Consider the following 15,387-nt stretch of genomic DNA (forward strand, 5'->3'; position numbering starts at 1 on the left):
TTGGACAGGATTTAGGAGGTGTGTGTGTCTGTGTCTATCTCTAGACCCAAATGGTTTAGTTGCATAACAGTTTACATAGGACAGAGACACCCAGGCAGGGAGGAGGAGAAGCTGGGATCCCTGTGTTACTTACAGCGCTCTCCACCTTCCTATCTCTCCTCTGGTCAGACGACTGTCGGTAGCTCATGAAACATGATATTCCTGTGTCTCTGCCTGCATTGCATTCTGTCCTGCTCGCATTCTGGCTGCTGGTTCTGCTCACGCCTTCATTCACCCCCTTCCCCACCTACCGCCCACATACACTTCAGTAGTGCTACTAGTGCAGCGCAGTTAAATGACCTCCCTGTGCCTCTGTGTGGATGTACTGCACCTCGGGCTGAAGTGATGCAGCCCCTCCATTCATGTTTCCTCCCCCTCTCGGATGCTGCCGCGTGCTGTTGCAACGGCTCAACGCCGTGAGATACAAACGAAAGGGTCCCGCTGCTGTTGAATCCGATGACGGGGACCCACTGCTGCCGGCGCCGATGACGGAGACCCGCTGCTGCTGGCGCCCATGAGGGGGGCCCGCTACTGCCAGTTCCCTATATATGGGGAACCGTTGCTGCCGGTGTGGATTACCCGCAGCTGCCGGCGTCAATGACAGGGAGTCGCTGCTATTGAAGGTGCAAAGTTTCACCTGTATGTGGAGAGGGGTGGGGGGGTGTTAGTGGATCATTAATCACCTGTATGGGGGGGTTAGTGGAAGCCTGTCTCAACCCTTTTTCTGCCCCCCCTCTCTCTTTGTGTCTCCCCCCTTCTCTTTCACCTCTTCTCTCTGTGTCCCTACCTCTCTCTGTGTCTCCCCCTTCTCTTTCTCTCTCTATATCCCACTTTTCGCTCTGTGTGTATCCCTCCTTTTTTCTTCCCACTCTCTCTCTTTCTCTCAAACTTCTCCCTTTCTCACTCCCCCTTCTCTCGCTCTCTCACCTCTGTTTCTCCCCCCTCTCTCTCTCTCTGGGTCTTCCCTTTCTCTCTCTCTCTCTCTGTGGGTCTCCCCCTTCTCTCTCTGTGGGTCTTCCCCCTTCTTTCTCTCTCTGTGAGTCTTACACCTTCTTTCTCTCTCTGTGTCTGCCCCCTTGTCTCTCTCTCTCTCTCTGTGTCTTCCCCCTTCTCTCACTCGCTCTCTGTGTCTGCCCCCTTCTCTCACTCTCTCTGTGTCTGCCCCTTGTCTCTCTCTCTCTGTCTGCCCCCTTCTCTCACACTCTCTCTGTGTCTGCCCCCTTCTCTCTCTGTGTGTGTCTGCTTCCTTCTCTTACTCACTCTCTGTGTCTGCCCCCTTCTCTCTATGGGCAGGATGTATTAACATACATCGCCGCCCATCACAGCGATGTTGATCGCATATGTACTAATATATGCAATAAACATAGCAATGTGGTGACGGAGGCCCGCCACGATACCTGTGAGGTGGTGTGCGGGGGGTCTCAGTCACCTCCCTGGGCTCTCCACCTGCTCACCTGCCGGGAAGCAGGCAGCAGGCTGTCCCCGGCGCCTCCTCCTCCCTGCAGCTGGAAGTACCTCCGGCTGCGTTGCTAGGGGGGAGGAGTTTACCTTCCGGGTCCAGGCTTCCTGGAGGAAGGTATGCCGGGAGGGAGGGGGGTCGGCGTCTGCGGTGGGGTGCAGCGGAGGCGGCGGCTGGCGATAAGAAGCCCATAGGCTTATATAGAGTATCACCATCATCATGGCCAAAAACGCGGCAGCCAGGTGTTAGTACATACGAAAATGCATTTTCCCTTTAGTACATCCTGCCCTATGTGTGTTTCCCCACTTCAATCTCTCTGTCTCACCCCTATTCTCCCTCCCTCGCTCTCTCTGTCTGACCCATTCTTTCACTCCGTCTCCCCCCTTCTCTCTGTCTCTCCCCTCTCTCTCTCCGTCTCTCCCCCTTCTCTCTCTCTGTCTCCCCCCCTTATCTCTCTCTCTGTCTCCCCCCCTCTCTCTCTCTCTGTCTCCCCCCCTCTCTCTCTCTCTGTCTCCCCCCCCTTCTCTCTCTCTGTCTCCCCCCCTTCTATCTCTCTGTCTCCCCCCCCTTCTCTCTCTCTGTCTCCCCCCCTTCTCTCTCTGTGTGTCTCCCCCTTCTCTCTTTTTGTGTCTCCCCCACTTCTCTCTCTGTGTCTCCCCCACTTCTCTCACCCCCCTCTCTCTCTGTCTCCCCCTTCTCTGTGTATCTCTCCCTTCTCTCTCTGTCTCCTCCCCTTCTCTCTATCTTTCTGTCACCGTCCTCTTTCTCTGTCTCCCCTTTCTCTCTTCCCCTCCCTCTCTCTCCCTCTTCTCTGTTTCCCCCTACTCCCTCTCTATATCACCCCTTTTCCCTCTCTCTGCCTATGTCTTCTCTGTGTCTCCCCCTTTAACTCTTTGTGTGTCTCTCTCTCTGTACCTACCTCCTTTATATCTCTTCCACTTCTCTACCCTCTCTCTCTCTGTCTACCCCCTCTGTCTGTCTCCCCTTCTCCCCCATTTTCTCCCCCCCCCCCTTTTTACTAATATAAGTATGGCAGAAAAGGTTAGGGTTAGGCTGTAGGAGGGGAGGTTAGGGTTAGGCATAGGGTGAAGGTTAGTGTTAGGCTGCGGGAGGGGGAGGTTAGAATTAGGTGGTGGAAGGGGAAGATTAGGGTTGGACTGAATGAAGAGAGGTTTACGGACATATAGGAGCACATAAAGACATCGGTACATATGGACATACAGGAGCACATTCAGACGTAGGCACATAAAGACATAGCAGAGCACATATACTCATACTCTGGGCACATATGGACATACAGGAGCACATACAGACATAGGCAGATAAAGACACATGCGGAGACCCCTGGATGCTGCCCCACAGCACAGGTCACACCCCCACATCACTAGTCACACTGCCACAGGACTAGTCACACCCCTGTGGTGGCACACAATAGTCCATTCAGCAATTTCAGCTCCAGGCCCATGTGGACCTTAATGTGGCACTGATCACGCCCAAAGAGTATGCAAAATATAATTGTTTTAAAGCACCCAGGTTCTGCTGTCCTATCATCATTAGTCAATTATGCCCTGAACAGAAATGATGAAAGTCCGGTAGCGATTATTGGCATCTAACCATGACCAGCGGGAGTTGGCATCAATCCATAGTCTTGGCAATAGGAGCAGACCTCCAGCATGGATAAGAGACTTGTTAGACAGTTAATCAGAGTTTACTGTGGAATGGTGACTAAAATGGGGTTGCTTAAAACAAAACAACCAAGCAAGCAGATAAGGGATCTTCTTAGCATGCAAGTCGTCCTTCCTCATGTTTCTTACCTTCACTCTGTGTTGTCTCACTTTGTTGGTTACAGGCTGAGTGCTGAACTGATTTCTCCTCCCCTTGCCTGAATCACAATGAGTGCCCCCCCAACACCATTGAATGACCCCCAACGCTAACCTCTAGTGCATTTCCAACCTAGTTTGTTAGGTTTTTTTTGTGTCTGCACTGAGAAGCCAGAAGAGTCTAGAGCCAACCTTTCCTTTAGCCAGTGTCTAAAGCTGGCCATGCCTTATACAAATTTTCATTCAACATGGAACTATAACTCCCTACAGTATCCAACATTTTCATTAGCTCATTCAGTTAAACAATTTTCCATCCATCAATTTTCTGATGTCACAGAAGTAGGTGAACACAGTCTACCTACTTACGCAGAATTTTGTTTTATGTGTGGGAGACTTCCCCACTTTTTAGCAAGCATTGGTGCTTTCAGCCCAGTGCTGATTATTCCCAAACCCCCAGATTTTAGAACAACATATGTTGGGCTTTACCAACCTGGGCTGGTGGAACCATAGACGGAATACCAACTATTGTGGGGTCTCCCAAAAATGTTCCAAACTACCCCAAGGCCAGTTAGCACAAGGACTGATCTTTCCATGAGTTGGGACTTCAAAAAAATACACGCAGGTCTCTCTCGTGGGTATAATTAGCCATGGTGCCAATAGCATTAAAACTCTTCTTCATAGCCCAAGCTGGTAGGTATAGAGGTAATAGTTATAAACATATTTAAAAAAATGTCTTGGAGGACTATAGTTCCAAGTATGGACTAGTTAGCAAACATGGTTGCCAGGACAAGCTGACACTTAAAGAACCACAAGTACTAGCTTTCCCTGGCACTAGAGTGAATTAGGACCTTTACTATTGACACAGGACTGGTTATACACAGGAGAGGTCCTGCATGTACATCCTAGGGAAACTAGCCCTGGTGCCAACTAGATTGAATCTGGTTGGAACAAAGGTGTAGGGACCTTACCACTGCAGATACCCCATCTATGGTTTCACCAGCCCAGTGCCAGTTATCCTGAAATTGATTTGGGGATTTCAAGAACTGGGCTTAAAGTGACCCATCCTTTTTTCTTTTTTTTACATGTAGAAGTAGGCGCACACTTGTCCGGACACAACTGGAAAAAGTATACAAATTACAGATGGCTGGTATTTGGTGCATGCGCAAGACATGTACTGCGCATGTGCAGTACTGACTCTGGACCGCCGGAAGCAGTACGGCTGCAAACTGTCAACTGATTGATATTCTGTAGCCATTTGGGGTGGCAACATCAGACATTTCACAAAATGGAGGCGTGTCACCTCCATTTTGTGGGAGTGCCAAGGCCAGGGTCTCTGTCTTCCAACAGATTCCTGGCATCTTGGAAGGAGTTGTGTAGCCAGCCTATACAGGACCTCAGCCGGCCAATGGTGTCGCAAAAGATCCGTTGCTGTGCCCTCAGGCGCAGCACTGGATCACACATGCATGCAGGAGGCGTCTACGTATTGTATACCAGACAACTACTGCTGCATTACCATATCTGTGCATTGCTGCTTCTTCCAAGCAAGTAGCAGTGATGCTCTTTCCTACCACAGCTGAAGCACACCCACAGTCTGCCTATTACTGCAACCAGAGAAAAATCACGCTTGCTCGCAACAAGTTGGCTGGTTGGAACAATTATGTAATTTGTGGTCATCTTAACACAGGCCCTGAATGGACACTTCTCAAGTACTTTAGAAGTAATGTTTACTATAAATAATTAAATGTATTACACAGTAACTTTAATCAGGGCCGGTTCAAGGGCGCTCTGCGCCCCGGGCAGGAAATGGGGCGTGGCCTAATACAGGGGGCGTGGTCAATTACGCCCCCTGTACATTAAAAGCACCGCTTGAATGCTGAGTGGTGCGCGATGACGTCATCGCGCACCGCACAGCAAAAGGTCCTCTCCACGAAGGGAAACTAGACGCTATGAGTCTAGTTCCCTTCGTAGAGAGGACCTTTGCTGTGCGGTGCGCGATGACGTCATCGCGCACCGCTTAGCAAAGTTACTCTCCAGGAAGGGAAACTAGACGCATAGCGTCTAGTTCCCTTCAGGAGGCGGACGGGGACGGGGATGGGGACGGCAGCGGAGGCGGACAGGGACACAGCGGGCAGCAGTGGCGGATCTTGCCACGGTGCGGCGCCCTCCGGAAGGCGGCGCCCCGGGCAAAAGTCCTGCTTGCCCGTGGCAAGATCTGCCACTGACTTTAATAAACAGAACTACAAATGACTTGTTAAATTAGAGTTGAGAAGCTCTAACAGTTGGGTGTATAAAAAAAACCTTTGTGCTGGTAGTGATGTGGCGTTTGTGCTGTAACATTTTACTAAAATAAGCAATATGTATCCAAAATCCACTGTTATAAACACGTCCAAATATTACTAGTCAATACCATTTTTAAAAAGACGAGAGACATAAAAATATTTACACTGTTTCATTGGAATAATATTTATAATGTATCATGAATTATTTTACTGTAAGCCATTGTAAGCTGTTCATTAACAAAGAAAATGACTGCTAAATTATTAAATGTTTTGCAGTGGTAGCTATTATAACAATGACAATGTTTGTTTGTTTGTTTGTATGTATGTATGTACTGTATGTGTTTTTTGTTTTAAGGAATCTAAAATCTTTATCTCATTAATAAAGCTGAAAAGAAAAACTCAATATTTGTTTTTATAAGTAAACAAAATTTTCTTTCTGACAAACAGGCCCGGCGCTACCCACTCAGCAAAGGGATGCAGAGCAGGTAGGAGCCTGGCTGGAGAGGCTCTCTCCGTGCTCTGCATCCCTGTGCTGTGCCGACCTGTCCCCCCTGCTGTTGACAGGCAGCAGTGCCGGCAGCATGAAGAAGCCTCCTCCTCCCCCTGGTGACAGCGTCATTGTTGGGATTTATGCGTAAACTGCGCTACTACTGGAGGCGTTATGTGTAAGCTGCGCTACCACTGGGACGTTATGTGTAAACTGCGCTACTACTGGAGGTGTTGTGTGTGAACTGCGCTACTACTGGGGCCGTTATGTGTAAGCTGCGCAACCCCTGGGGCGTTATGTGTAAACTGCGCTACTACTGGGGGTGTTATGTGTAAACTGCGCTACTACTGGAGGTGTTATGTGTGAACTGCGCTACTACTGGGGCCGTTATGTGTAAGCTGCGCAACCCCTGGGGCGTTATGTGTAAACTGCGCTACTACTGGGGGTGTTATGTGTAAGCTGCGCTACTACTGGGGGGGTTGTGTGTAAGCTGCACTACTACTGGGACGTTATGTATAAACTCCGCTACTACTGGGGGTGTTATGTGTAAGCTGCACTACTACTGTGGGCATTATGTGTAAGCTGCGCTACTACTGGGGGGGGGGGGGGGGGAGTTGTGTGTAAGCTGCACTACTACTGGGATGTTATGTATAAACCGCGCTACTACTGGGGGCGTTAAGTGTAAGCTGCGCTACTACTGGGGGAGTTGTGTGTAAGCAGCGCTACTACTGGGGGGTTGTGTGTAAGCAGCACTACTACTGGGACGTTATGTGTAAGCTGCGCTACTACTGGGGGCGTTATGTGTAAGCTGCGCTACTACTGGGGGAGTTGTGTGTAAGCAGCGCTACTACTGGGGGGTTGTGTGTAAGCAGCACTACTACTGGGACGTTATGTGTAAGCTGCGCTACTACTGGGGCCGTTATGTGTAAACTGTGCTACTACTGGAGCGTTATGTGTAAGCTGCGCTACTACCATGGGCGTTATGTGTAAGCTGCCCTACTACAGGAGGCGTTATGTGTAAGCTGCGCTACTACCGGGGGGCGTTATGTGTAAGCGTTTCTATTACTGGGGAGTTATATGTAAGATGCACTACTACAGGGGCGTTATGTGTAAGTGGTGCTCCTAACATGGGCGTTATGTCTAAGCTGCACTACTACTGGGGGCGTTATGTGTAAGCTGCGCTACTACTGGGGGCGTTATGTGTAAGCTGCACTACTACTGGGGCATTATGTGGAAGCTGCCCTACTAACAGGCGCGTTATGTGTAAGCTGTGCTACTACTGGAGGCGTTATGTATAAGCGATGCTACAACTGGGGGTGTTATATGTAAGCTGCACTACTATTGGGGGCGTTATGTGTAAGCGGCAATACTACTTGGGGCATTATGAATAAGCGGCACTACTACTTGCGGTGTAAGGTGAATAAGATTGTGGCGTAATTTTAAATGGGTATACTATTGTGTGGCCACATCCCTTCCTTGTGAGACCACATACCTTTTTTTACGTGCGTTGTACCTTTGTAATGTATGAGAGGGGACAAATTTATAGTTTGCAGGGGGGCGCCGAACACCCTAGCACCGGCCCTGCTGACAAATATATTCACGGGATGTAGTGGAAAAATGGTCATCTTACCTTTGCATTCAGATTGCTGAAAAACACAATTAGCAGGAATTTCGTAAAGGTGGGAAACATATTTATCCAATAATTCTCCATAAACTGCAGAAAAACAAAAACAAAACAAAAATGCACATGTAACATAATCACAGTTTCTTTTTAAATTAAAATTTTACTACTATCATGGCTAAATTATTTATTTTGCTTACTAAAATGTACAAACAATCATACACATAAAAAGCATACACTATCCAGGATAAGTAACTATGAATGTCACTCTTTCACAACATTGCTGATGTACTTGCTACCTCCACCGAGAGGGAGACAAAATATGTAAAAAGAATGGGGAAAATGTGGCCAAAAATTATTTTTAAATATAGAAAAAACGAACACTGACTAGATGGTACTCATAAGAAATACAGTGTATGGATAACAAGAGAAAAGTATGGAAGAATGGGGCTTTTACTGTATGAAAGCATGTCTTTAGTGGGATGTAAGCCTAGGATTACCACCCATCTGTGATTCCTCTGGAGAGTCCGCAAACCAGCAGGTATGTCCGCTGTCCAGAGGGCTTTTAATTCTGGATGGGTGGTATCCAAAAATATCATAGTGGGGGTGGCGGCATTGGCATCACTACTAACTCTGCAAGTGCGCCCTCCCCTTTGGTCTGCCTCAAGCTACCAGATAACCACAGTGACCCTAAAGGGGGGTACGCACGGAGCGATCGCTGCTTAAAATCTAAGCAATCTGACTACATTGCTTAGATTTTAAGCCTGATCGCTCCGTGTGTACCCCCTACAGCGATAGCGATGCGCAGCCCCGCGCATCGCTATCGCTGGTGCTAGATTGGCCAGCCTTGCAGGCCAATCTAGCGGGTCGCTCATTTCACCCGCTGGGGGAAATGAGCGCCCTCCCGTCTCCCCCCGCAAGCTCAGCACACATCGCGCTGTGCTGAGCGGCAGGAGAGATGTGTGCTGAGCGGTTCGCTCAGCACACATCTCTCCCGCATCGGCCAGTGAGTACTGGCCCACAGCCACATATTATGGAAAAGAAAGAAGCTCCTCCTTTCTGGCTGTGCTGGGGGTGCATATCAGCAGTGATTAAAACTACATGGAGCTCCAGCCAATAAGCTGCTGTCATGTGTTTGGAAAATAAGAATTTACTCACCGGTAATTCTATTTCTCGTAGACCGTAGTGGATGCTGGGTACTCCGTAAGGACCATGGGGTATAGACGGGCTCCGCAGGAGACTGGGCACTCTTAAAAAAAAGATTAGGTACTATATCTGGTGTGCACTGGCTCCTCCCTCTATGCCCCTCCTCCAGACCTAAGTTAGGGAAACTGTGCCCGGAAGAGCTGACATTACTAGGAAAGGATTTGGAATCCAGGGTAAGACTCATACCAGCCACACCAATCACACTGTACAACTCGTGATAACTATACCCAGTTAACAGTATGAACAATAACTGAGCCTCTCTCAACAGATGGCTCATACAATAACCCTTTAGTTAAGCAATAACTATATACATGTATTGCAGAGAGTCCGCACTTGGGACGGGCTCCCAGCATCCACTACGGACTACGAGAAATAGAATTACCGGTGAGTAAATTCTTATTTTCTCTGACGTCCTAGTGGATGCTGGGTACTCCGTAAGGACCATGGGGATTATACCAAAGCTCCCAAACGGGCGGGAGAGTGCGGATGACTCTGCAGCACCGAATGAGCAAACTCAAGGTCCTCCTCAGCCAGGGTACCAACTTGTAGAATTTTGCAAAAGTGTTTGAACCCGACCAAGTAGCAGCTCGGCAAAGTTGTAAAGCCGAGACCCCTCGGGCAGCCGCCCAAGAAGAGTCCACCTTCCTCGTGCAATGGGCTTTTACTAATTTAGGATGCGGCAGTCCAGCCGCAGAATGTGCAAGCTGAATGGTGCTACAGATCCAGCGAGCAATAGTCTGCTTTTGAAGCAGGAGCACCCAGCTTGTTGGGTGCATGCAGGATAAGTAGCGAGTCAGTTTTTCTGACTCTAGCCGTCCTGGAAACATAAAGTTTCAGGGCCCGGACTACGTCCAGCAACTTGGAATCCTCCAAGTCCCTAGTAGCCGCAGGCACCACAATAGGTTGGTTCAAATGAAACGATGATACCACCTTAGGGAGAAATTGGGGACGAGTCCTCCATTCTGCCCTTTCCATATGGTAGATCAGATATGGGCTTTTACATGACAAAGCCGCCAATTCTGACACACGCCTAGTCCAAGCTAAGGCCAAAAGCATGACCACTTTCCACGTGAGATATTTTAGTTCCACGGTCTTAAGTGGCTCAAACCAGTGGGATTTTAGGAATCCAACACACGTTAAGATCCCAAGGTGCCACTGGAGGCACAAAAGGGGCTGAATATGCAGCACCCCTGTAACAACGTCCGAACTTCAGGCAGTGAAGCCAGTTCTTTTTGAGAGAAAAAGGGATAGGGCCGAAATCTTGGCCTTTATGGATCCTAATTTTAGGCCCATAGTCACTCCTGACTGTAGGAAGTGCAGGAATCGACCCCCCTGGAATTCCTCTGTAGGGCCTTCCCGCAACACACCAAACAACCTATTTTCGCCATATACAGTGATAAAGTCTTGCTGTCACGTCTTTCCTAGCCTTTATCAGCGTAGGAATAACTGCATCCGGAATGCCCTTTTCCGCTAGGATCCGGCGTTCAACCGCCATGCCGTCCAACGCAGCCGCGGTAAGTCTTGGATCAGACAGGGTCCCTGTTGCAACATGTCCTGACTGAGAGGCAGAGGCCATGGGTCCTCTGAGAGCATTTCTTGCAGTTCCGGGTACCGAGTCCTTCTTGGCCAATCCGGAGCAAAGAATATTGTTCACACTCCTCCGTTTATTACAATTCTCAGCCATTGGGTCTGAGAGGAAGAGGAGGGAATATATAGACCGACTGGAACACCCACGGTGTTACTAGTGCGACCACAGCTATCGCCTGAGAGTCAATTGACTCAGCGTAAAACCTTTTTTATCTTTTTATTGAGGTGGGACGCCATGTAGTCCACCTGAGGCAGTTTCCATCAATTTGCAAAACTGCGTGAAGACTTCCTGATGAAGTCACCACTTTCCCGGGTGGAGGTCGTGTTCACTCCCGGAAAGAACACTGCTGACAGTGCGCTTACTTGATTCTCCGCCCAGCGAAGAATTCTGGTGGCTTCTACCCTCGCCACCCTGCTCCTTGTGCCGCCCTGGCGGTTTACATGAGCCCCTGCGGTCTGACTGGATCAGAACCGGTTGGTCGCGAAGCAGGAACTCCGCTTGACTTAGGGCGTTGTATATGGCCCTTAGTTCCAGGATATTGATGTGAAGGCAAGTCTGTTGGCTTGACCACAAACCTTGGAATTTTCTTCCCTGTGTAACTGCCCCCCACCCTCGGAGGCTTGCATCCGTGGTCACCAGGACCCAGTCCTGAATGCCGAATCCGCGGCCCTCGAGAAGGTGAGCACTCCGCAGCCACCACAGGAGAGACAGCCTGGCCCTGTGGGATAGGGTGATTAACCGATGCATCTGAAGATGTGATCCGGACCACTTGTCCAGTAAGTTCCATTGTCCTTGCATGGAACCAGCCGAAGGGGATGGCCTCGTATGATGCCATCATCCTTCCAAGGACTCGAGTGCAGTGATGCACTGACACCTGTTTTGGTTTTCAATGGATTCCTGACCAGTGTCATGAGCTCCTGAGCTCTCTCTATCGGGAGATAAACCCTCTTCTGGTCTGTGTCTAGGATCATGCCTAGGCGAGGCAGATGAGCTGTAGGAACCAACTGCGACTTTGGAATATATAGAATCCAGTCGTGTTGCCGTTTCACTTCCAGAGAAGGTGATACGCTGTCCAGCAACTGCTCTCTTGATCTCGGTTTTATGAGATCATCCATGTATGTGATAATAGTGACACCTTGCTTCCGCAGGAGCACCATCATATCCGCCATTACCTTGGTGAAATTGGTAATGACAATCCCGTACCGCAATTCTGAGGTACGCTTGATGAGGTGGATAAATGGGGACACGAAGGTATGCATCCCTTATGTCCCGATTCATTTCAGGCATGCAATGACCGCTCTTAGCGATTCCATCTTTAACCTGAACCTTTTCAGGTATATGTTCAGGGATTTTAATTCAATATGGGTCTAACCGAACCGTCTGGTTTCGGGATTATAACATGGTCGAATAATAACACCCTCTTGTTGAAGGAGGGGACCCTTGACCACCACCTGTTGAAGATACAATTTACGAATTGCAGTTAACACTGGCTCCCTCTCTTGGGGGGAAGCCCGCCGGGTCCTCGGTGAGGGGGCATCTTCTCACAGTCCAGCCTGTATCCCTGCGATACAATTTCTATTGCCCAGGGATCTAACAGGGAGTGAATCCACTTGTGGCTGAACTTACGAAGGCGTGTCCCCACCGGGCCTAGCTCCGCCTGTGGAGCCCCAGCGACATGCGGTGGATTTTTGTAGAGGCCGGGGAGGACTTCTGTTCCTGGGGACTAGCTGTGTTGTACAGCTTCTTTCCTCTGCCCCCAGCTCTGACAAGAAAGGACGCACCTCAGACTTTCTTGTTTCTTTATTCGAAAAGCTGCATTTAATAATGTCGTGCTTTCCTAGGCTGTGCAGGAATATAAGGCAAAATATCAGAATTACCAGCTATAACTGTGGAGACCAGGGCGAGAACCTTTCTCCACACAATCCTCAGCCTTCCATATGCCTCTTAAGTCGGCATCATCTGTCCAATGTATATTCTACAGGACACGTCAAGCAGAAATCGACATAGCTTTTGTCTCTAGGACCCAGTATACTCATGTCCCTTTGGGCATGCTTTATAATTATATATCTATCACTTAAGACAGCATATTAAAATATTTATATGCATACTAGGGTCTCAATCTCTGCTGATAAGGTACCTGTCCACGCTGCCACAGCGCTATAAACCCATGCCGACACAATCGCCGGTCTGGGTAGTATACTAGAATGTGCACGCTATCTGCAGGATCCCTGAGAATAGCTAGTGCAAACAGGACACCCAAGGGGAAGATTCTCAACACATCCTGGCCCTAGTGGGGAAAGGATACAGCCTGAGAATTCTCTTGTGGGAAGCTGCCGTCTCTTGTCTGGAGATTCCCGCTCTTTTTCCTCATGAGAGGAGGGAAATTTACCTCAGCATTCTTCCCCTTAACATGTGTACTCTCGTGTCAGGGACAGATGAGTCATCAGTGATATGCAAATCATCTTTTATTCCAATAATCATATATTGAATATCTTTTAGCCCTCTTGGCTGTAACTTTGCATTATCGTAGTCGACAGTGGAGTTAAACTCCGTGTCGATACTTTGTTATTTTGGATAGTGAACATAGAGAGACTCTGAAGGACTCTGACATAGGGACAGACCAGGGTAGATTTCCTTTCTGTTCCCTAACCTTTTGTGCAATAATTTTACCTCAGCACTTACACATATCCAAACAGGTGTCGGCGTTGTTGACGGAGACACCCTCCCACACACTTATCCGCTCTATCACCTCCTTAGAGGAGCCTTTTACCTCAGACATGTCGACACACGCGTACCGACACACCACACACACAGGGGATGCTCTATTTGAAGACAGTTCCCCCACCAGGCCCTTTGGAGAGACAGAGAGAGAGTATGCCAGCACACACCACAGCGCTATATAACACAGGGATGTACAATATACTGAGTGATTTTCCCCCTATAGCAGCTTATATACACAGTTTTGCGCCTAAATTTATGTGCCCCCCCTCTTTTTTTTACCCTTTGTGTACCAGGATACTGCAGGGGAGAGCCTGGGGAGCTTCCTTCCAGCTGAGCTGTGAAGAGAAAATGGCGCCGTTGTGCTGAGGAAGAAGGCCCGGCCCCCTCAGCGGCGGGCTTCTGTGCTTTTATGTACTTTAATGGCGGGGGTTAATGCACATATACAGTTTATCAGACTGTATTATGTGCTTTTCGCCAAGTAAGGTAATCTAATTGCTGCCCAGGGTGCCCCCCCCAGCGCCCTGCACCCATCAGTGACCGGAGTGTGTGGTGTGCTAAGTGAGCAATGGCGCACAGCTGCAGTGCTGTGCGCTACCTTAATGAAGACCGGAGTCTTCAGCCGCCGATTTTCAACTTCTCTTCGTTCTTCTGGCTCTGCAAGGGGGACGGCGGCGCGGCTCCGGGACCGGACGACCGAGGACTGGGCCTGTGTTCGATCCCTCTGGAGCTAATGGTGTCCAGTAGCCTTAGAAGCCCAAGCTAGCTGCAAGCAGGTAGGTTCGCTTCTCTCCCCTCAGTCCCACGTAGCAGTGAGTCTGTTGCCAGCAGATCTCACTGAAAATAAAAAACCTAACAAATACTTTCTTTTCTAGGAAGCTCAGGAGAGCCCCTAGGGTGCATCCAGCTCTGGCCGGGCACAGATACTAACTGAGGTCTGGAGGAGGGGCATAGAGGGAGGAGCCAGTGCACTCCAGATATAGTACCTAATCTTTCTTTTAAGAGTGCCCAGTCTCCTGCGGAGCCCGTCTATACCCCATGGTCCTTATGGAGTACCCAGCATCCACTAGGATGTCAGAGAAAATAACAGTTGGGAGCTGATTGGCAGGAGCACTATTTATCATACACAACATAGGTAAAACTTGTTGATAAATGGGCCCTTATGTCTGAGAAGCACAGCCACAGTACATGACTGTCTGACAGACACTGCTCCCTCCTACAGTGGGAAGCTGTAGAGAGGGGCTGCAGGATTAGGAAGAGGAGACTGCCTTACTTGTTAGTTGAGAAGTGGAAAAATGAGGATCATGCTTCTCCTGTACCACAGGGGCATGTTAGGCTGGCTGGCTGTATGCTGCTGGATTAGCTGAAGTTACATCTTGGGATAAGTGGAAGTAGAGCTTCTGGGTGCTGTGTATTTATTATTACTTTTTTTTCCTTTCTATTAGTCCTATATTTATGTAAACACTCAAATGAAACCTTTTCAAGAGGTCAAACTAATTTTTGTAAATTAAATTAGACAAAATACTGTAGTATGTTTACTGTTTAAATAAAATCATATTAAGAAAAATAATCTCTGTGCTTCTCAACCTCTTTACCACCATGTACAGTATTAACTTTAAACTGCTTCCCAGGTGCAGAGCATATCCAGCACTTACAGTACATCCAGTTTGTAGGTCACACGGTGAGTAAAGAAGCTTTGGTCCCAGTGGCTAGCTCCTTGTGATGTGGCTGGTCCCTACTAGATCATTGATGGTGTAAGGCCAAAGGGGAGCGCTTTGTGTTACCACCCATCTGGCATAAAAAGGGGCATGAGAGGGCTCTGTGCTGATATATAAGCAGGTCTAAGGCATATAAGATGCATGTGGAGGTGGATGGCATATAAAGGTACACTTAATAATAATTAAATGGTTATAATCCTATTATGATTTTGGCCATACCCCTTGCTAGGTCTCCTTCTCAGGAATCTGAAAATGAAGAGGTGGTAACCCCAAGTAAGCCTCTGTTTCAGGGCACAGGTAAATAGCGGCATGGGATTATGACACAAGAGGTATATCATTTTACTGCATATGCTTATTTTATGAATAAGTCACACTATCTGCCCCTAAATCAAGGATGTTAGATAGCCTGTTTATTACTAATAAAAAAAAAACTGCATATTATATAAATATCT

At 48.5% G+C, this 15,387-nt stretch overlaps 1 protein-coding gene across 7 annotated transcripts in view; it reads right to left on the reverse strand.

The window, feature by feature from the left end:
- The window catches only part of TBC1D32 (TBC1 domain family member 32), an 851,129-nt gene that overhangs the window by 261,223 nt on the left and 574,519 nt on the right, over window positions 1-15,387 (reverse strand). For all 7 annotated transcript variants that reach the window (XR_010176059.1, XM_063917235.1, XM_063917238.1 and 4 more), the window contains one exon: window positions 7,715-7,798. Coding sequence is in view for 6 of the 7 variants with exons in the window: in XM_063917235.1 (XP_063773305.1) it covers window positions 7,715-7,798 (84 nt within the window). In the remaining variant the exon portion in view is untranslated. The remainder of the gene's footprint in view (window positions 1-7,714; window positions 7,799-15,387) is intronic.

This window comes from Pseudophryne corroboree, chromosome 4 (genome assembly GCF_028390025.1).
Source record: "Pseudophryne corroboree isolate aPseCor3 chromosome 4, aPseCor3.hap2, whole genome shotgun sequence".
Taxonomy (NCBI): domain Eukaryota; kingdom Metazoa; phylum Chordata; class Amphibia; order Anura; family Myobatrachidae; genus Pseudophryne; species Pseudophryne corroboree.